The 21,103-nt window shown below is 40.1% G+C and overlaps 1 protein-coding gene across 7 annotated transcripts in view; it reads left to right on the top strand.

The window, feature by feature from the left end:
• The window catches only part of SETD2 (SET domain containing 2, histone lysine methyltransferase), a 143,531-nt gene that overhangs the window by 18,732 nt on the left and 103,696 nt on the right, over window positions 1–21,103 (top strand). For 5 of the 7 annotated variants that reach the window (XR_005291173.2, XR_006279530.1, XM_038390575.2 and 2 more), the window contains exons 2-5: window positions 7,347–7,386; window positions 10,950–15,406; window positions 17,387–17,518; window positions 18,445–18,573. Coding sequence is in view for 5 of the 7 variants with exons in the window: in XM_038390575.2 (XP_038246503.1) it covers window positions 7,347–7,386; window positions 10,950–15,406; window positions 17,387–17,518; window positions 18,445–18,573 (4,758 nt within the window). In the remaining 2 variants the exon portion in view is untranslated. The remainder of the gene's footprint in view (window positions 1–7,346; window positions 7,387–10,949; window positions 15,407–17,386; window positions 17,519–18,444; window positions 18,574–21,103) is intronic. The other 2 variants (XM_038390574.2, XM_038390571.2) reach the window with 1 other exon arrangement.

Below are 21,103 nucleotides of genomic sequence, written 5' to 3'. Positions count from 1 at the left end.
ACAAGTGGAGCTTACCATGGTGTGATACTGGGATAAACTGTAGCGGTGTAAGTTACAGCTTACAGCTGTTTGTCTTGCCCACCATAGGGGTTTGTGTTGGTACCATTATGTCAGTGGCAGGACACATATGGTTGTAACCAGGCAGATTTACATTGTGGACAAAGCCCTAGAAATTAGGAAAACTCCCTTGTCTAAAATCTCTGTTAATAACTTTCTTGGGAAGCAGGCATTTTGTTGTTATGAAAGTGCCTGTCACAGTTCTGAAGTTAGAGCTGAGTTGATAAATGTATGTTAGTGATGACTGTTGTACGTTGTTTATGGTACCTGGAAGACAAGGGATTGGTATAACAAACTGGAAGCTGAGTGTTACAATCAAGGTCAAGTATTTAGTTTTCTAAATGGACAAAAATGTACACACACCTATAGTGACATATAAATAATAGTCTTTAAGGAATCCTTAGGTAGGGGATTTAACTAGGGGCTTGTCTACACTACCAGCCAGATCAACAGGCAGCAATTGATTCGGCAGGGGTCGATTTATCGTGTCTAGTATAGACGTGATAAATCGACCGCAGATTGCTCTAGCATCGACTCTGGTACTCCACTTCAACGAGAAGCGCAAGGGGAATCCCGCTCTCCCGTCGACACACTGCAGTGAAGACACTGCAGTTAGTAGATCTAAGTACGTCGACTTCAGTTATGTTATCACGTAGAAAAGCGCTACTCTTTTTTTTTTATTTGTCCAGGAATATCAGCTCAGAAACAGTGCTCAGTTTTAGCGAAGTTCCTTGGTTTTAAAAAGGTGCTCTTTGTTTGAAGCAGGATAGGTTGATGTACTGGACTGAGTTGTGTAAACCAGAATAAATGAGAGGAAAAAGTGGAAAAAACCACCCTTCAAGCTTCAATAGAAATGAGTACTCAACATCTGAACACTCGTTCAGGTGCAGGTTGTATTTTGCCCCTACTGTTGCATCCTCTTCATCCTTCCCCTCTTGGATACTAACCTTACTTCCTCAACTTCAACTTCCAGAGTACTGCCACACACTTCTGAGGGAGTTGACTGATTTTTAAAGGAAGTTTTGTGTACTCCAAAGTCTTGAAAATCACTGCATGTTGTTGTTTTAGCTTACCATTCATGGTGTTAGCAAATTATGACCTCATCAGAGATGGAGAGACAGGAAGCCTCACCAGTCTTATAATACAACTTTATGGCTTCAACAAACTGTTTCTTGTGCCTCTTTCTCCTTAATCTGACCAGGGATTGCTTTGTGCCTAACAAGGCATTTTCTCCAGCAGGAGCATCTGTCATTTCCTATACTGTATAAGACTCTGTTCAGCGACATCCCAGCCCAGCAGTAGTAGCTCTAAAATCATATTTCTGTCTAAAATGTTTTAGCACTATTGTTACAAGTAGCCCCTAAGATTCCTGTTAATGAAAGATGAAAGAAAAAAATGAGTTTTCTTTTGATATACTTTTTGCATTTGATAGAAATGTATGTACAGTAAATTATGCTGTTTTCCTGGCACAGACAGTCAGTTATCCCTCTTTGTGGGGTTATTTCACAAAGCAATGAAGGAGAAGCATTTTTAAAATAGGAAAATCTATTATAGAACCATAAAGACTGACCATGGTAGAGAGTGGTGATGGGTTGAAGGGCGGGGATTGATTCAGGGACAAGTGTATACTTGAAACTCATTTAACTCCAGTTTGGAAACTGAGTTGAATTTAAGTTGGTGTTTCTTTTTGTCTGTAACCTATCATTTAAATCAGCTTCTGTACCAGATGACTGGAGGATGGCTAATGTGATGCCAGTTTTTAAAAAGGGCTCCAGAGGTAATCCCGCCAATGACAGGCCTGTAAACCTGACTTCTGTACCGGGCAAACTGGTTGAAACTATTAATAAAGAACAATATTGTCAGACCTATAGATGAACATAATTTGTTGAGGAAGAGTCAACATGGTTTTAGTAAAGGGAAATCATGCCTCACCAATCTACTAGAATTCTTTGTGCGGGTCTACAAGCATGTGGACCAAGGGGATCCAGTGGATATAGTATACTTAGATTTTCAGAAAGCCTTTGACAAGGTCCCTCACCAAAGGCTATTATGCAAAGTAAGCTGACATGGGGTAAGAGGGAAGGTGCTCTCATGGATTGGTAACTGGTTAAAAGATAGGAAACAAAGGGTAGGTATAAATGGTCAGTTTTCAGAATGGAGAGAGGTAAATAGTGGTGTCCCCCAGGGGTCTGTTCTGGGACCAGTCCTATTCAGCATATTCATAAATGATCTGGAAAAAGGTAAAAAGTGAGGTGGCAAAATTTGCAGATGATACAAAATTATTAAAGATAGTTAGCACTCATGCAGACTGCAAAGAGCTACAAAATGATCTCTCAAAACTGGGTGACTGGGCAACGAAATGGCAGATAAAATTTCATGTTGATAAATGCAAAGTAATGCACATTGGAAAGCATAATCTCAACTATACATATAAAACGTTGGGGCCTAAATTAGGTGTTACCACTCAAGAAAGAGATCTTGGAGTGATTGTGGATAGTTCTCTAAAAACATCCACTAAATGTGCAGCAGCAGTCAAAAAAGTGAACAGAATGCTGGGAATAATTAAGAAAGGGATGAATAATAGGACAGAAAATATTATGTTGCCTCTATATAAATCCAGGGTACGCCCACATATTGAATACTGTGTGCAGATGTGGTTTCCCCATCTCAAAAAAGATATATTGGAATTGGAAAAGGTTCAGAAAAGGACAACAAAAATGACAAGGGATATGGAATGGCTTCTGTATGAGGAGAGATGAATAAGACTGGGACTTTTCAGCTTGGAAAAGAAATGGCTAAGGGGAGATATGATTGAGGTCTATAAAATCATGACTGGTAGAGAAAGTAGATAAAGAAGTGTTGTTTACTGCCCATAACATAAGAAACTAGGTCACCAAATGAAATTAATAGGCAGCAGGTTTAAAACAAATGGAAGTGTTTTTTCACACAACACACAGTCAACCTGTGGAACTCCTTGCCAGAAGATGTTGTGAAGGCCAAGACCATAACGGTTCAAAAAAGAACTAGATAAATTCATGAAGGATAGGTCTATCAATGGCTATTAGCCACGATGGGCAGGAATGGTGTCCCGAGCCTCTGTTTGCCAGACAGGATCACTTGATGATTACCTGTTCTGTTCATTCACTCTGGGGCACCTGGCACTGGCCACTGTTGGAAGGCAGAATACTGGGCTAGATGGACCTTTGGTCTGACCCAATAGGGCAGAGGTGGGCAAACTACAGCCCGTGGGCCACATGCGGCCCGTGGGACCGTCGTGCCCGGCCCCTCCCTCGCTGTTTCCCCTACCACACCGTCACACGGGCAGCAGGGCTTCGAGCTATTGCCGCTCTGAGCGGCCTGGTAAGGGGGGGGGTTGGGTAGCGGGTCCAGGGGAGCAGGGGGCAGTTGGATGGGGCGGAGGTTCTGAGGCGGTCAGGGAACGGGGGATTGGATAAGGCATGGGAGTCCTGGGGGGCCTGTCGGGGGTGGGGGTGTGGATAGGTCAGGGCAGTAGGGGTACAGAGAGCAGGGGGGTGTTCGATAGGGGGTGGGATCCTGGGGGGGTGGTTTGGGGTGGAGGGTCCCAGGAGGGGGCAGTCAGGGGACAGGAAGTGGGAGGGGGCAAATAAGGGGCAGGGGTGGGGGCCAGGCTGTTTGGGGGGCACAGCCCTCTCTACCCAGCCCTCCCTACAGTTTCGCACCTCGATGTGGCCCTCGGGCCAAAAAGTTTGCCCACCCCTGCAATAGGTCTGTTCTTATGTAGGGCTCAATTTCACAGCAGGGAGCCTACCAGCCTTTCTTGTCAATTTCACAGCTTCAGCTGTGAGCTCCCCGCTGCTCTGAGTCTGAGGCAGCCCTGAAATTGACAATAAAGGCTAGTAGGCTCCCTGCTGTGAACCCCTTGTGGGCTCAGAGCTCAGGCAGTCACCCTTGGGCAGGTGGGGGGCTCCAGCTGTGAGTCCAGCTGCCACCTGGGCTCTCTGCTCCCTGCTTCTGGAAGAGCTTACTAGCTGGAGCCTGGCTGCTGTCCTGGCTCTCAGCCAGACTCCAGATAGTTTAGCTCCATGAGGAGCAAGCATCTGAGAGCCCGGGTGTCCTCCCCTCATACTGCTCCTCTTAAATTGGTGCAAGCATTCCTGTTGAGGACATGCACCACTGACAGAAGGAGGATAGAGATGACAAGAAAAACCTCAGTAATGACTGCAGTGGCTATATGTCGACTTAACTTAAGTCAATTTAAATTTGTAGTGTAGACAAGTCACATTCAATCATTGTTGTCACTCCTAAGTACCCAAGTCACTTTGAAAATGGGAAGTGACTTAGGTGATTAATGTTTATAATCACTTGGAGATCCTCAGGTGATAGCTATATGTATATGCTGTTATTTTAGATTAATTTTGCTTTGCATGATGTTGCTGACCTTAAAACACTGAATAATTCTTCTTGGCTGCAAGTAGAAGATTGCTGTAACAGAAAAAATGCTGAGTGTTACCAGTGAACAGATTATACATTTTGAAAATCCAGTGCTTGATAGACAGCTGCTTACCCTGGTTTTATTTTTAAGTATGTGACTTATGGGGAAACCCTTCTTCTTTGATTCTGCAACCACTTGTCCTTATTGTATGGCAGCACTCTGTAGCTCCATAAGAGGTGCACTGTTTAACATGTATTTATAGAAGGCTCACATGTTGGTGGTCAGCTATATCTAATCTTATGGTGAGTTTTTGACCCCATAAACACTTCTTTTAACATGTGAAGTATATAACGTAAGGATTGTGGTTTTCTGTTATTGTATTTCACTGTCTGGACTTGAAAGTGAAACCTACTTTTAAATGCTAACTCAAAAAGGATGTTGATAAATTGGAGAGCGTTCAGAAAAGAGCCACAAGAATGATTAAAGGACTAGAAAATCTTCTTTATAGTGATAGACTCAAGGAGCTCAATCTCTTTAGTTTAACAAATAAAAGATTAAGGGGTGACTTGATTACACTCTGTATGTACCTAAATGGGGAACAAATGGGCTGTTCGGTCTAACAGAGAAAGGTATAACATATTCAGACTGGAAATAAGGCTTAAATCTTTAACAGTGAGTAATTAAGCACTGGAACAGTTTACCAACGGTCACAGTATATTCTCCATCACTGACAATTTTTAAATCAAGATTTGATGTTTTTCTAAAAGATTTGCTCTGGTATTTTTTTGTGGTGGTTCTCTGGCCATATTTATATAGGAGGTCAGACTAAATGACCACAATAGTTCCTTTTGTCCTTGTAATCTATGTTACAGTGCTTTTCTTAAAGGGCTCCAGGCTTCCTGCACGCAGATAACATCACGAAAGCTTATGCTCAAATAAATTTGTTAGTCTCTAAGGTGCCACAAGTACTCCTTTTCTTTTTACGAATACAGACTTAACACGGCTGCTACTCTGAATACAGAGCACTCTAAGTCTTACATGACCCCATTAAATCATGTTTACATCCTTTGTGAAGCCTGTTGGTCGCTTAAACTCACTGGTCATGTTTTCTTCATAAAAACAAAGCCTATTATTTATATTGTAAAAGTAACTTACAATGCTTTCTGGGAGCAGGAAAATAGATCTGGAGAAGGAAAGGGTTAGGATGAACTAATAAATACTAAATGTCACCAACTGAACATTCACAATTTATCCCAACCCCCGGATCCCTCTTGGGCACTTTCCCAGGCAGATGATTCAGAGAAGCAATAGCATATTATCTGTGGTGATCATTTTTTCCTCTGGCTTGTTCCTAACTGTTGTGACATTTATTTAGGAGGGGGAAGTGTCCAATCAGGTCTTCGCTCCCATATATAGGAGTTGCTGCATGCTTAGTACAGAAAGTGAAAGCTGGCTTTCTGTTCTGAAAATTGTTACCTCACAGGAAGCCTCAGGATTGGAAGACAGTGGTAAAATGTCCTGGCCCTCTCTGCACGAGCCCTTCCACCATTTCTGTCAATGGTTGAGCTGCACCTGTGGTGAATTATTGGTCTGAATCTAATGTAAACAAGGGCCTAGAGTTGTTTCTTTTCCTAGTCAGAGAGAGAAAAATATCCCCAATCTTGTGCAATTAGCTGAGAAATCATGTTTTGTTTGTAAGATAGACATATAAAAGGACACATGTGCATGTCTGTAAAGGCCAGAATGTTTGGAGAACTTTTAAACAACAAATGACTGAGGAAGGACATGACTGGTGAAGATTAATGGCTAGTTTTAGATATAAAATTGAACTTTAACAATAACCTCTGGTGACAGAAATATCTGAGCTTTTATATCTATCCATATAAGAACTTACATGGTCCCATCAATGCAGTGTTTAAGCATCTCCCAAATATTTAAAAACAAATAGCAATAGAAATCGTCTTCATCTTTTCTTCTTGTAGAGGAAATCACTTATTTTTGTATGTAGTATGTGTGTGAAGAACTTAATGAGGGAAAGCTAAATCAGAAATGAGTGTTGCACTTAGTTCTGAATACTATAAGGTTAGTTAGTTTAATACTTGAAATAATTTTGTGCTTGATAGGCAGGAATGTTTAAAGTACCTACCTCCTTGGCATTGAAGTGTTGTAGAGAATTTAAGTACTGGAGTCCATAACATAAAATGGGAGCGTTTTTCTTGGTTTCCCTGGAAAATAATAGTAAGCTATAAAAAAATGTTTTATTGTAAATACTTAATTTTTGGTAGTGATGGAGTGGGAACTTTCTGGAAAAGGACAGGTGGTGTGATCTTTTCATGGCATTATTAAGTCATCTGACAAAACTGGAAGGAAAAATGACAAATTTCTCAAGTTTATTTTTCATTATTTCATAACTGGAAGCCTGCAGTATGCCATCATATGGTCTTACTCGTTGAAACAGGCAGTTTATTAATTCTTAAAGCATCAGAAAAAAGGCATCTACTTAATTAGCTCTGTTTTAACCAGGGTTTTACCCTATCAGTGTCCTTGACTGTTGAAGCTATGGGAAATGACTGATTTTAAAAAAAAATAAATAAAAAATTGTTGCCTCTTCTTTTTTAGAGGTAGTTGGCATATGTGATTTGCTGCATGTTAAGAATTGTTCTGTGCTCATAGGGACAGATTGTGGCACCCTTATTCTGCAAGTAGTCTCATTCACTGTAGTGGGACTGTTTGTAGAGTAAAGTGCTACTCAATCTGAGTAAAGGTTTCAGAATCTGGCTCATAGGGGTTTTTTTTCTTTCTAATTTAAAGACTATTACTCAATCTGTTGTTTCGGCAAGGTATTTACACTTTCTTTCTGCGTTTTCTTTTGCATGCTTTCTCGGCTGGATTGCAATAGAGAAGAAGAAAATGAGGTGAGTGGTCCTAATTAATTTTTCATATTTTGAGAAATGCTTTAGCAGAACAGTGGGGAGAAGTTAAAGCATTAGTTGTTTGTTCTGCATTAGAGTGCCTGAAAAAAAGGAAGATTGAGACATCAAATACAAAGATAACCTGATCAGACAGTATTGGCATCGGAGGTATCAAAAGTAACCAGATTTAAAAAATTATTCTGTGGTCCCTCTAGTCTTATGGTAATGTCTTGACAAATGTACTGAAGATCTTTTCTTACTGTTGTTATGAACATCCTCACAAATGCCAGTGCTAACAGAATAGAAGAAGGCTGTGAACCTCTGAATATCTGATTATATTAACAGCTTTCTAACCAAGCTTGTGTTCCATAATTACAAGATTATGTTAGGACTTCAGATTCAAGAAACTGCTCTTTCTGGTGTGTGTTAACTGTGTGTGTGTTGTGAAGAAAGGGGAAACTTTTTCAAGCTAAAACCTATTCTATAAATTCCCAGGCCAGGAGAGATATTTCAGATTTATAATTTTTGATGCATTACAGCCACAGGTTGTTTTCACTGTTGTGGTTTAGATATCCTCACAAGTGTCCACATTTCCTACTCTTGTAGCAAATAGGACATCAGATTAATTTAAACAATATCTTATTCATTCATTCTTCATTCACTCTACACCTCCAGCAGTCAATCAGTGCACTGCAACACAGGCCAGGCAGAATGATCTTTTATCAGTGTTGTCATGTTTGCCCCCAGAATGTTGCTTTGTGTATTTTTCAAATACAAATGTTTTCTGTAATACAAGATGAACCCCTTTGTTTTAAGTGTTTTCTACATTAAATTTAACTTTATGGCTCACAGAATATGTAATGTTCCTTTCTGTAACTTTTTTTTTCAAATGTGGTTCTCACATTATTTAATCTTTGTGTATTTTCTGAAGGAAAAGAAAAATCTCTGAAGGAGCTAGTTTGTGAGGTGGCTGACACACCTCAACTCCAGGCTTTTATACTAAATAAAATATTAAAAACTGGAGGAACAAGATGTAGTTTACATGTTGGTTCTTCTTATTTTACGGGTTTAGCGCCTTATTTTATGTGTAAATAGACCCAAACTACAAGGTTCAGGTCTGAATTCAGATTCCAGACCCCTCACCCTCGAAGTTCAGAAGTTTTTGATTTGGGCCTATCCCTAATTTTATTAAATTGTTTCATTAAATAAAATTCATTGAAGATTCAGTCCAAGAAGAATCCAGAATTTTGCTATTTTATATTGTCCCTGATTTTTCAGGTAGGATCCAGATATCCAGTACAAATGTAACAAGAAACAAAATGGAGGCAGTCGGGACATCCTACAGTACTTACAATGCAACATGAAATACAAACATTGTGGCAAAACTTTGAAATTATCTTCTTGTTTTATGGGGATATTAAGTAACTTAAAAAGCAAACTATTCAATATGCAGTGTTTAAAAAAAAATGAGTAAACTCACAAAATGCTGTTTGCCTGAACCTTTGTAGGCTAATTCCATACTCTGGTGTAGGTACATTATTGTGATGTCGTTAGCATTCCACTTCCTGGGAATTCGCACAGAACAGAAGCTGACAGTTTGTGACTATGGCAGAACTAAGAGAAGAAAATAGTAGTTTGAAATTATTTATGGGGTGAATTCACCTTTTATGCTTATGGGGAGAATTTAGCTCGTAAGCCTATAGTTCATCTTTTAAAAAAAATTCTAGAAGAAAAAAGAAACATTGCATACAAATCCTGAGAAACAAATCTGCTAACATTTTCTGTCTTTATTAGAGTATCCTTCCCAAAGATGATCATGAGAGAGACATGCTCAAATATTGTATGTTGCAGTTGAATGGGCATGTGGGCCTACGCTTTCAGAAGTGACGACTGATGTTGGGTCTCAATTTTTGGATGCTCAAATTTGAGATTCCTTAAAGGAGCTTGATTTTCAGAAGATAGCATGTGCTCTACCTTTCCTGAAAATCAAGCCCCTTTACATGTCTCAGGTTGGGCACTCAAAAATTATTAGTTGTGTCTGAAGTTCCAGATCATCATCTATAATTTAGACCTATTGTATTTTGCTATTTGTAAAAATACTATGGAGGATATTATATTTATGAAAACTGGTTACTGTGTATAGCAAGTAGGTGAAATGCAATGATGTTTCAATTCCACTGAAGTCTATTTAATTATTTACCATAGTGCCTGTAGCCTTAGCAACTAGTCCTGTTTTGCAAAAGTTAAACGATAACAAAACTTAAGTGATTCACAATGGAGTGCAAGAAACAGTTGCTGTTGCCAAGGATGGAATAGTGTTCATGGAGTATTTATGGAACTAAGGCTTGGTCAACACAGTTTTTGTACTGCTATAACTATTTCGGTTAAGGGTGTAATTAGTTTAATGAAATAGTTATACCAATATGACACCTAATTTGGATTTATGGGAATAAGCTATATTGGCATAAACCCCTCTTTATACCAGTGTAGAATCCACAGTAGGGGGTTGTATTGTTAGTATAGCAGTATAGTTAAAGTGATACAATTTTTGTGTGTAGATAAGTTTAAAAATGGATGTCCAAAAACCAAATCAAATAAGCCCACTTTGGTTCATGCATGGAACACAGCTGATTTAAGGTTCTGATGGACTGATAAGAAAAGTGAATTCCAAAGGGGAAGAGGCTCCTTATTGACAAAGTTTTATTGCCAGTCTCTGAGTTCTGTTTCTCTTCCATCACAAGAGCATTCCAATTTTATCTGAGGAGACAGAGGTAGTTGCTCAGATAACCAGCTCCCAGACAATTCAGTAAGTTCCCACCACGCTTGAAATGCGTCTGAAAACCAATGGAATTGGTGGGAAAATACTAGCACCTTATTTGGATTTTATCCAAAATCGCAAGTTAGACAGCTGTATTGTACAGGCTTACATCCAAGTACACTGTTATAGTAGCTTGGCCTGGAGGTGACAACAGTGTGAATGACTGATTGTGAATGGAGCCTCTAGAAGGCAGTTATATTAGAGTAATTCCATTCACTATCACCCAACTCATTAGAAATTACCAATGAATGATGCAAGTTCACTGGAGAAAACTAACTTTAGTGAGTTTGTCAGAAATTTCACTTGCAACCTAACTTGCTCTGAAAAATTACTGCATCACAGTACAAAGTCTTCTAGGAAGTGAAAACAAATGGACATAATCTTGGCAATCCAGTATAGTTTGTGATCCATTCAGTTTTTCTGAAGTCAGAACAGGGAGCTGTGCAACTGTTGAAATAGAGGTAAAGGATTTAATATATTAAACTAAGAGAAATGGGTTAAAATTTTGAATGGGTCCTGTCTAGGTCCTAAAAGACATTTTGTTCAAACTTCAAAATTACTGCATAATTGATTCTGTACAGAAGAGACCCAGTTCTAGAATTTAGTGTGGCCATACTATCTCTGACTTCAGCCAAGCTTATCTGTTGTTGTTTTTATGATCACTAAAAATTCATTAGTTAAAGGGTTATTGTTTGATACTGTATGCAGAGTGCAGTTAATCCTTTAACTGCCTTTCTTTTTATTGCAGGGCAAGACTGAACACGTGCAGAAAGCTGGTTTTGTCAAAGGCCCAGTGTTCAAAGGTGTTGCTTCTAGCCGCTTTTTGCCCAAAGGCACTAAGACAAAGGTTAACCTTGAGGAACAAGGAAGACAGAAGGTGTCTTTCAGCTTTAGTTTAACAAAGAAAACCTTGCAGAATAGATTTCTGACTGCTCTCGGAAATGAAAAACAAAATGAAACTCAGAACTCCCCAGCTACACCCCTTCCAACTGACTTTGCCCCCAAAATTAAAATGGACCTGGGGGATACCTCTGGTTCAGCCGAAGAATCTTCACCACCAAAACCTAAGGTGGAATTGGGCAAGATCCATTTTAAGAAGCATCTGCTCAGTGTAACAGCAAAGCCACTGCCACCTGCTGTAGCACATCCACCATCGCTAGCAGCTGTAGCACCAGCAGAAGTGGCAGCAGCAGCAGAATTGCCATTGACACCATCTCCACCGCTCTCACAAACAGCATCTCCACCAGCACCAGTGCTAACAGCAATAGCTTTGCCCCAACCATCAATAGCAGCATCAGTGACAGCGGCGCAGCTTCTGCTACCACCTGTAGAATCAGAAGACCAAACTTCAAAGGAGCTATTAAACGCAGTCGTGAAAGAAACTTTAGAACTGGACATTAAACAGGATTCTGCATCTAATAGTGCTGAAGAACATGTAACTCAAAATATGTCTGAGCAAATGGAAATAACTTCACAGCAGGAAGATTCCCATATTGGGAAGGAGGAAGAAATTTCAAACAGCTCAAAAAGTGTTTCTCTGTGCTCCAAAAAGCAGGGCTCTAAGAGGAAATTTTCTCAATCTGATGCCACATTACTGGGTTCTGAATCTGATGAAGATTCTATAAGGACTTCTTCAAGTCAGAGATCACATGAATTAAAAATATCAACAAGCACGGAAAAGGAAAGAGATCTGAAAAAGAGCTCAACTTCTCTCAAAAGTGAAGATTCGGTGAAATCTTCCTCTCGATCTAAATCGGACAGAGATGAAAAACATTCTAGCCACCCAAAACCAGAGAGAGACTCTAGGTATATGTCCTCCCGATCTAGGTCAGACAGGGACAGAAGAAGGAGCAGGTCTCATTCTCGTTCTAGGTCTGACAGAGGTTCTAGAACCAGCTCATCCTATTCAAGATCAGAACGCTCTCATTATTATGAATCTGACCGAAGATACCATAGAAGCTCCCCTTATAGAGAGAGGACAAGGTATTCACGTTCTTACACAGATAATAGGACAAGAGAGAGTTCTGATTCAGAAGATGAGTATAGGAGGACCCATTCCAAGTCTAGTGACTCAAGGCGTATGTCATCTCATTCCTCATCATACAGGGATTCTAGAACTTCTTCCTATTCTAAATCAGACCGGGACAGCAAAACAGAGTCGTCTTATGCTGAAACAGAGAGGAGAGGAAAGTCTTCAAAATCAGATAGAGAATCAAAAAGGACTTCAGAAAGTGAAGCATCAAAAAGGTGTTCTCCCCTTAATGAGCTGGGATATCGAAGGGGGACATCCCATTCTAAACCTGATAGTAATGTGAACTCTTCCCATTATAAGTACACCCCTACAAAGACTTCTGCACCAAAGTCTGATAAGTCTAAAAGTTCTTTCTGTTGTACAGAATCAGTTGAAGAAATCAAACACCAGTCTAATTCTTTAGATTTAGAGACACCTTGTCTAAAAAGCAATGAGTTAAGAATGACTATTATAAAAAAGTTTGAAAGGGAAAAGATGGTTTCTCCATTCAGTCAATTAAATGATTCACCTACTTTTAAAAAGCTAGATGAGCCAAAAGATGGTTCTCCTAATTTGAATTCTGAACTTATAGGAAATGATTGCCATGACAGTATTAAGGAACCAGAAAATTTAATAAAGGTAAAACGTGATCAATTAAGAACTTATTGTCCCATAGAACTGAATATAAATGGGTCCCCAGAGGGTAGATCTGATGACTTGGCAACTTTCTGTGTCTCCAAAACAGAGGATATTGCAATGTCTTCTGATGATAGTCTAGGTAGATCAGAGGTATCACCACTGATAAAAAGTAATACATTTTATGTGTTGCCATCTAATGGATTTCAAAGTGTATATAAATCTAAAGAACAAGATTTGGATGATTCTCATATACAGTCTGAGTTCAACAGTTCATTTAAAGAAAGAGAGGCTCCAGTTCCTTCAGAGCAAGATGAAGTTATATCTTCTCTTGTTACAAATGTAGATCATTCTGAAATGTTAGTTAAAAAATTGGATGATCTGGCAACTCCTTGTAACAGAACCAAAGATTCAGACTTTTGCTACATTTCAGATGATACTAGTCCTTCTTTGTATCATTCAGAAGTTGAAATTGAAGTTGAGTCCACAGATATAAAGGTTACTCAAGAAACTTTAATGGACATTCATGTAGAGCCACAAACGGTTACGTGTGATTATGAAAACACAGAGGATCAAAATTCAACAAAGTCTGCATGTGAAGATGAACTATATGATATTAGTCCCTCCCATGAGCTGAGCCTAACGGTAGATAGTTTAAGCAGAGATTCTTCGCAAGAAGAATGCTCCCTGGAAATCAAATTAGACAATGAAATTATTACACAACAACCAGATGAAAACCTTGCTTCCAAATTGGGTAGAGCCATGCAGAATGAAAGTGAAGAATGCTTGCAACATTCTGAAACTGAGATAATTGAATTAGATGCCCAGCAAATTGGTCCTGATTTAGAAAAAGGAAAACTATCATTTAAAAATGAGCATTCATATTATTTAGAAATACCAGTAGAACGCCTAGAAAAAGAGGAACCAGCTGAGGAAAGTTCTACTATCTTTGCTGAAAGAATCAGGTCTGATGATTTTAAAGACCAATCTCTGGAAGTCTCAGTTGGCAAAGATGAAGAAAATGAGTCACTGGTGGTTTCTGCTTTTTCAGAAGCTTTGTTTCCATCTTGTGATGTCATTGTGACTGCAGAAGAAACAGAAACTGTAGCTCAAGCTGCCACGTGTGACAGTAGTGGCAATACTTCTGAATTCATTTCTGCTCATAACAATGATTATTCTGATACGGCAGAAAGTGAGAGTGAGCAGGACAGTGAAGAAAGTGATACAGAGGATTCAGATTCTGATGACAGTGTTCCAAGGAACCGTCTTCAGTCGGTTGTGGTGGTTCCTAAGAATTCCACTCTAAGTATGGAAGAAAGTAGTCCTTGTTCATCTCGGAGCAGCCAAGGTAATACACGCTACTCTGATCATTGGGAAGACAATAGGCCAGAGTCCAGCAAACCTTACTATGAAGAAAGATCAGAGAATACAGCAAATAAAAATGGTCCACATATTGAGAACAAGTGTTCTCCTCCTAGGGGAATGGACAAGAGTCCAGCAACATCTACTGAGCTCAGTAGAAAGGGAGCTGAAGATCTCCAGCCTGATATTTCTCAGCCTCAGAGTGATGGAGTTGATAGTACAAGTCAGACAGACCTAACATCAAATTCTAATGGCAAACCAAATCCAGATGAAAGAATATTGAAAGAATTGATGTCCATAGCTAGACCGGTCGGCAGACAGCAAGATGAGCGTCCATTTTGTTTTTCTGAGAGCTTTGAAAGTGCTGAAAATAAATCTAGGCACCAGATGCATTCTTCCAAGCCAGACAGCAGACAGGGAAAGAGTGGGTTCAGTAATGTATCTGGCACAGGAGAGTTCTCCAAATTGGATGGTTTTCATTCAACAGAGGACTTGGGTAGCCTGGGGTGGGACTTCTCTCAACCAGAGAAACCCAGTAGCACATATCAGCAGCCCGACAGCAGCTATGGAATGTACTCGGGTTACATTTGCCAGCAGGGTTCAGGATCCTACAGTGGCTCCCAGAATTACTGGCAAGGCAATGGCTGTTGGGACCCAAGGCCTGGTAGTAGGCCCTCTGGAATTAATTATGAACGAATACAAGGGCAGGTACCAGATTCCCTAACAGAGGACCACGAAGAGTATGAACAGGATGACAATTGGGTCGATGACTGCAAAGCTCACTTTCCTAGCCAGTCGAGTAAATTTCATTCTCTCAGTGATAAAGAAAAGGGTTCTGTGCAGGCACATGAGATAAGCAGTAATTCAGCAAAGGAGCCAACAGTTGTAAATGAGAAGAAAGAGCAGGCAAAAATTTTGGAAAAAACTGATGTGAAAGAGCGAGGACCACCAAAGAAAAGAAGGCAAGAATTAGAGAGTGATTCTGAGAGCGATGGAGACCCAAGAGAGAGAAAGAAAGTAAAAACAGTTGGAGAAGGGGAGCAGTCGGAGTCCTTGCCTCAGGGTTCAGCAGTGGTTCGCCCACTGTGTATCATGGAAGAGTTCAGAGACCCGCAACGCTGGAAGGAGTGTGCCAAACAAGGAAAAATGCCCTGTTACTTTGACCTCATTGAGGAAAATGTGTATTTAACAGAAAGGTAACTAATGGATTTTAACCTTGTTTGCTTCTAATAATTTACATTTCAGTTTATCATTTGATAGGGTGTTTAGAAAGATATTACAATCTTCTCCGAGCAGTAGTAGAGTGATGCAAAAGAGGGAATATCACATTTCCACCACCTAAGAGAGCTTTTCATAGAGAAGAGGAAGGATTAGCCATGAGGGATGTGGAGAGAGAAGGGTAAGGATCAGCTGAATCCTGGATTCACCGGCAGTCCATAGAAACATCTAAGAGCAAAGTGTAGCCAAATAGAGGGGTGACAGTCATAAGTGCTTGGAGGAATTTAGCACCTGCTAATATTAATTAGCTATGCTGGTTTAATTTTCACATGAAATGCTAAAAAAAATAAAATTGGTTGTCTTTGCTGTTGAGTAGCTTGATAAGCTGAAGACTGAAAATCATGGGTGCATTTTTGGTGCAATTTGAGGCTGCTCAAGTCCACGCTAGTTAGCACTTATTATTGTCATGCATATCCATATACCCATGGCAATTTGTAAGAAGGGCTTTCATTTTTTTGCCTCATTTTTTGTTATACACCGTTCATCTGAACTTCATGTGAGTATACAAGAGCCTGGAGCAAACAGCAGCTTCTCTTCAGGGCTTGACATATCCATTTGCTTATGGCCCCAGGCAACAGATTTCTTTCTCAAGACAGAGAGGTTTTGCACCATCAGTGTGGGTTTTAAATGTTACGTATGTAACCACTTTTAAATAAAGAACATGTTAGCTGTCATTTTAACACACCCAGAATTTCAATCTGAATTTTTAAAAGGTGACAACTAATTGCAAATTATTTTATTTCCTGTTGCATAGGACTAGTTGATGTATTTTACTGTATCTGATCACTGAACCATAAATTCTGGTTTCCAAGCTCTGGGAATGGCTAATAACATGATGCTTCAGAGCCAGACAACCCTTCCTTCTTAGAAATGTATCCACACAATTGTCTAATACTGTAAAGGAATGTGTATAAAAGTACTGTCTTGGCCCTTGTGGCAATGAACTTAAACTCTGAACGAGATTTGATTATAGTTAATTTATGCTATATGTAAACATTAATAATTTTGCCCCTTTGAAATCTAGCTGTGGTATGTAACTCAGCAGGTTTGCTGTATGATCTGTGAAATAATACTTAATTTCTTTTAAATTTAATGACCTTTATTTTCTTCAAGTGATTCCTTGTTCTCATACGATTGGATGAGGTAATAAGTAGGACTTTATCATGCTCTTCATAGGTTTGAATACCTCAGCCACATTCTGTCCACGTTTTATCCTTTTCAGGACCAAAAAAAAAAAAAATAGGCCCCATTTAGGAAGCCATTTATGATTAGCACCCTAGAAGCTGTGTATCTTGCACTGTGATGCGAAAACTACAAATTTGATTCCAAGTCCTACTCTCTGGTTCTCTAGGCTGCTGAAGGACAGCACGAACTCGGGGCAGAAAGCATGTTTTGCCCCTGAAATATGGGTACAGTCTTTTTGAAGACTTCCCCACATATCTCTTCTCCATAAATCGTGGTGACTTAGAATGGTCTCTGCCTATCATTTGTGCCAGCCTAGCTCAGGCTAATTTCTATCAAGATTTTAAGATTAATTCCTTTGAAAGTTATATTCTTACCCTGCACTGAAAAAACTAAGCTAGAGTTTTACTATTACTCAGTGTGTAGCTGCAATGAAATTAAAATAGGATTGTGTGCATTAAAAAGAGGTGGAGAATAGATATGTTGCGTTAACATCTTGGCAGTCTTCTGAATATCGCATCTGGTCATGAATTTACCAGAAAATAATGTTCCTGACTGCTCTTACATCATGTTGATGTAAGCTGAATAGCTGAACAGTGATTTCTAAAGGGTAAATCAATTTTAGTCCAGTAGCAAATGATAAAGATTGAGTTAATTTTAGATGGAGTGATTTTTGTCTATATTGATGTTATAATGCTGCCTTATCCTCTCCACAGGAAGAAGAACAAATCCCATCGTGATATCAAGCGAATGCAGTGTGAATGTCCGCCTCTTTCCAAAGAAGAGAGAGCTCAAGGGGAGGTAGCTTGTGGTGAAGATTGTCTCAATCGCCTGCTCATGATAGAATGGTAAGTACTGTTAGGTGAGATGTCAAAATGGAGCTCTTTCCCTGGCATTGAATATCAGATGACACCAAGTCATCTTTGTGTTGCCATTTGCAGTGACATATATTGATACGTCGTCCTTTTTCTTTTGGAGATCAGAATTTAAATCCTAACTTAGGGCTTGTGAATGAGTGTAATAGTCTCATATTAGTCTCTGAGCCTATCACAAAAGCACTGAAGTGTCTGCTCAGGAGGCTCAATGCACTGCAGCCTAGGCTTGAGGGAGGCAGGAACGGGAGAGGAATAGCTTTCCATGCAGCTGCCTTGTTTTTCAGTTTTTTCTTCTATTGCCTACCTCTCCTCTCTCACTAGGCTCTTATCAGGCTCTTTCCTTCCCCTTTATCTTGAGTCCTCCTGCTTGGAAGAAGGTGGCAGCAGGGCTGAGACAACTGCTGCTCCATGTTTTCAGTTGGCAGGAGGCAAAGAACTGGGCCAAAGGAGCTGCATTGACAGCTGACTGGCAGTCGGATTTGCTTTCTGATAGGTGGAGACATAATGATTGTTACCAAGTAAGACGGGAGAAGAGGGATGAATGATATGGACCCTGCAGTATCTAAGATACTGGATCTCTGATCAGTCCAAGCTCTAGAAGCAGGGAAGGGGGCAGTCTCTCAGGAAGAAGCAATATAAAATATACAGGACAGATGCCAGTATGTTGGTTTAATCACAGTAACACTGCAGTTCTAAAAAAATTTTGTCTAAATGTAAACTGTTCAAAATTGAACATTGGTTGTCAGGTGGTTACGTTTCTTTATAGTGAAATATGTTTGTGGGTTTTGCATTTAATTCATTATTTATTGGTTCATGTCTATTTCCCAGCTATTTCCCAAACTGCTTCTGTTGTCACTGCCAACCCACTGGGAGTTGATTGTTCTGTTTCCTCTACTTAGTTCTTCCAGGTGCCCAAATGGGGACTACTGTTCCAACAGGCGGTTCCAGAGGAAACAGCATGCAGATGTTGAAGTGATCCTGACTGAGAAGAAAGGCTGGGGACTGAGAGCTGCCAAAGATCTCCCATCGTAAGGCTTTCCTCTTCATATGACCCTTAATTGAGTTATTTCTCAACAAATGGAAAATAAGTTGCCTGCATTCTCTCATTTTCATTACTTGTAGTCAACCAGCTGAATTTCCCCCATCCTAAACAACCTTGGCCCCACCTACTCCCTTCTCCTTCGCCCTTCACCTCTAAGCCATTGAATATGCCTCTTACAGCTGTTCACACATTCCTCTCCTGCAGTATTGGATCTCCTCCAGTCTGCTTTCAGTCCTCTTCATATTACCAAAGCTACTCTCCCCAAAGGTACTGACAGTCTTTTCCTAGCTAGAAGCTATAGCCAGTACTCCATTCTTGTCCTCCTTGGCCTCTGTTTCTACTACTGTTTGTCACATACTCCTTGAAATCTTGTGGTCTCTTTTTGTGATTCTGTTTCCTACTATCTCTCCTCCCCTCTGATCACTACTTTGGCTACCTTTGTCGGTTCTTCGTCCTCTCCTGCCTTGTCTGCGTCGGGATCCCAGAGGAATTGGTTCTTGGTCCTCTCCCCTCTTTCCCTTGTCAGACTATTTCTGGGTAATCCCATCTGCTCACATGCTTTTAACTACCATTTTTACACTGATGATTCATGGGTCTGACTTTCCATGCCTGACTTGTCTCCCTCTAGCTAATCCCACATCACAGCCTGTTTGACATTTAAACTTCAGGTGGCCAAAACTGAACTCCGGATCTGTCCACTGAAATCCTCTCTATTCCCCTTAATTTTCTGACTGTGACTACACCACCATCCTTGTGGCTGAGGCCAATTACATGGGAGACATTTTTGACTTTTCTCTTGCTGAACTGATCTGTAAGGCCACAGTCATATTACATCCTTCATCTCTCCCCTCCACACCCAGCTCTGCTGTAATGCTTTTGAGAAATCAGCCATTTAATGATGGCAGATGGGGCATATGGTATTACATATGATATTGCTGGTACTCATTTGTTGTTAACCTACATATATTTGACTATATCCCTTCCCCCCCCCCCCTTGTTACTTCTCTAAATTTGAAAGCTCTATGGGGCAAGGGCCATTGGTTTGTGTTTGCACTAGGCACTGTACAAAAGGGCTCCAGTCCTTATCAGGGCCTATGGGCATGATTGTAATACAAATCTATTAGAATGTTGCCAAGAGACCCCCCCATTAGTATTGGAGCCACATTGTGTTAGGTGCTGTACAGAGTTACAGGCCCTGCCCTGAAGAGCTTGCATTCACAGGCATAACAGCTGGGTGTAACAAAGTGTGATATTCAGAAGAAAGACAAGGAGAAAAGTAATGGAAGGAATATGCTTTTATACAAGTGAAATGTGCATAGCTAGGTGGTTTCTGGTCAGTTAAATTTTCTTAAAATATATCTGAAAAGTCCCTACTGGCTCTCTACCCACTTAGGAGTTGGCTGTTTCCCATGAGCACAGTAGAAAGGAGTTGTTGGGGGGCATTGACGTGAGGACAGGATAGTGTCTGCATAGACTAGTTTAGGGCAGGTATTCCATGCAGAAGAAGAAGTTGCAAGGATGCTTATGGGAAAAGCAGACAAAATGGACTGTGAAGGAGGCAAGGGGAAACTTCATTAGAGACAAAAGTGGATAAGTAGGGAGAGGCTAAGTTGTGATGGCCTTAAAAGTAAATTCTATGCCTTAAATACTGGATACATTTTCCTGACTGCTTATTTGGTTTAGACAGCATCATTCCCCCCCCCCCCCCCTAAATATATTTCATATCCTTTCAGAATCCAAAGAGAAAATTCAAGTGTTTCTCTATAGAATGTGGTAGTTAGATTTTCTCCCACAAAACCTTTTGTAGTTGCACCCTTTGTTGTTCTGAAGAACCAAAATTGTGCATTGGCAATTGCATCAGACTCTGAAATTTGCGATTCAAACGGCCATGAAAGGGAGCCAGTAAGTCTGTTTTGTCTCAAGTGCATGTGATTATGGGAAGTTTTAGATGACTCTGTCTCATATTTTGCTATGCAGCAATCTTCTGGTGTCCTGGAGTTTTTAGTATGTTCCCTTGGAAATTCTGATTCTTTGCTTCTATTGAAGCACGCTAGGAACCCATCAGAAGATCTTTGCTAGCTTTTTACAAGAGGACACGTTTGGTCTTGTAGCAGCTAGAAATATTGCTGTCCTGTCAGGTATGTGAGCTTTTGCATGAGGAAGACAGTGGGTGAGTTTTAATGTGAAGCAGTCCTTCACAAATGAAGCACAATAGTGCTTAAAATGTAGTGAATGCTGAGCTGCATATTTAAAGCAATATGTTTAACTGGCGATCTCTGTACTGAAAGTCCATGTAAAAGGTAAATAACCAGTCTTTCAAACTTACGGTTACCTTATGTATTGACTATTGAGAGTAGTCATAATCTACTCCTCTCACTTGTACAAAGCTTTGATAAGGATGAGCTTGAGAGGTGTGACCACAGCTAGTAAATCAGTTACCAGGTTGCAGTGTGATACAGTATCAAAAATAATTTTGATTGATTCTGGCCTGGGTATGCAAAGGCATCACAGTTTAG

This window comes from Dermochelys coriacea, chromosome 2 (genome assembly GCF_009764565.3).
Source record: "Dermochelys coriacea isolate rDerCor1 chromosome 2, rDerCor1.pri.v4, whole genome shotgun sequence".
NCBI classification, from domain to species: domain Eukaryota; kingdom Metazoa; phylum Chordata; order Testudines; family Dermochelyidae; genus Dermochelys; species Dermochelys coriacea.
The sequence above is the reverse complement of the archived record's forward strand: the minus strand, read 5'-3'. Positions and strand labels throughout refer to the sequence as shown.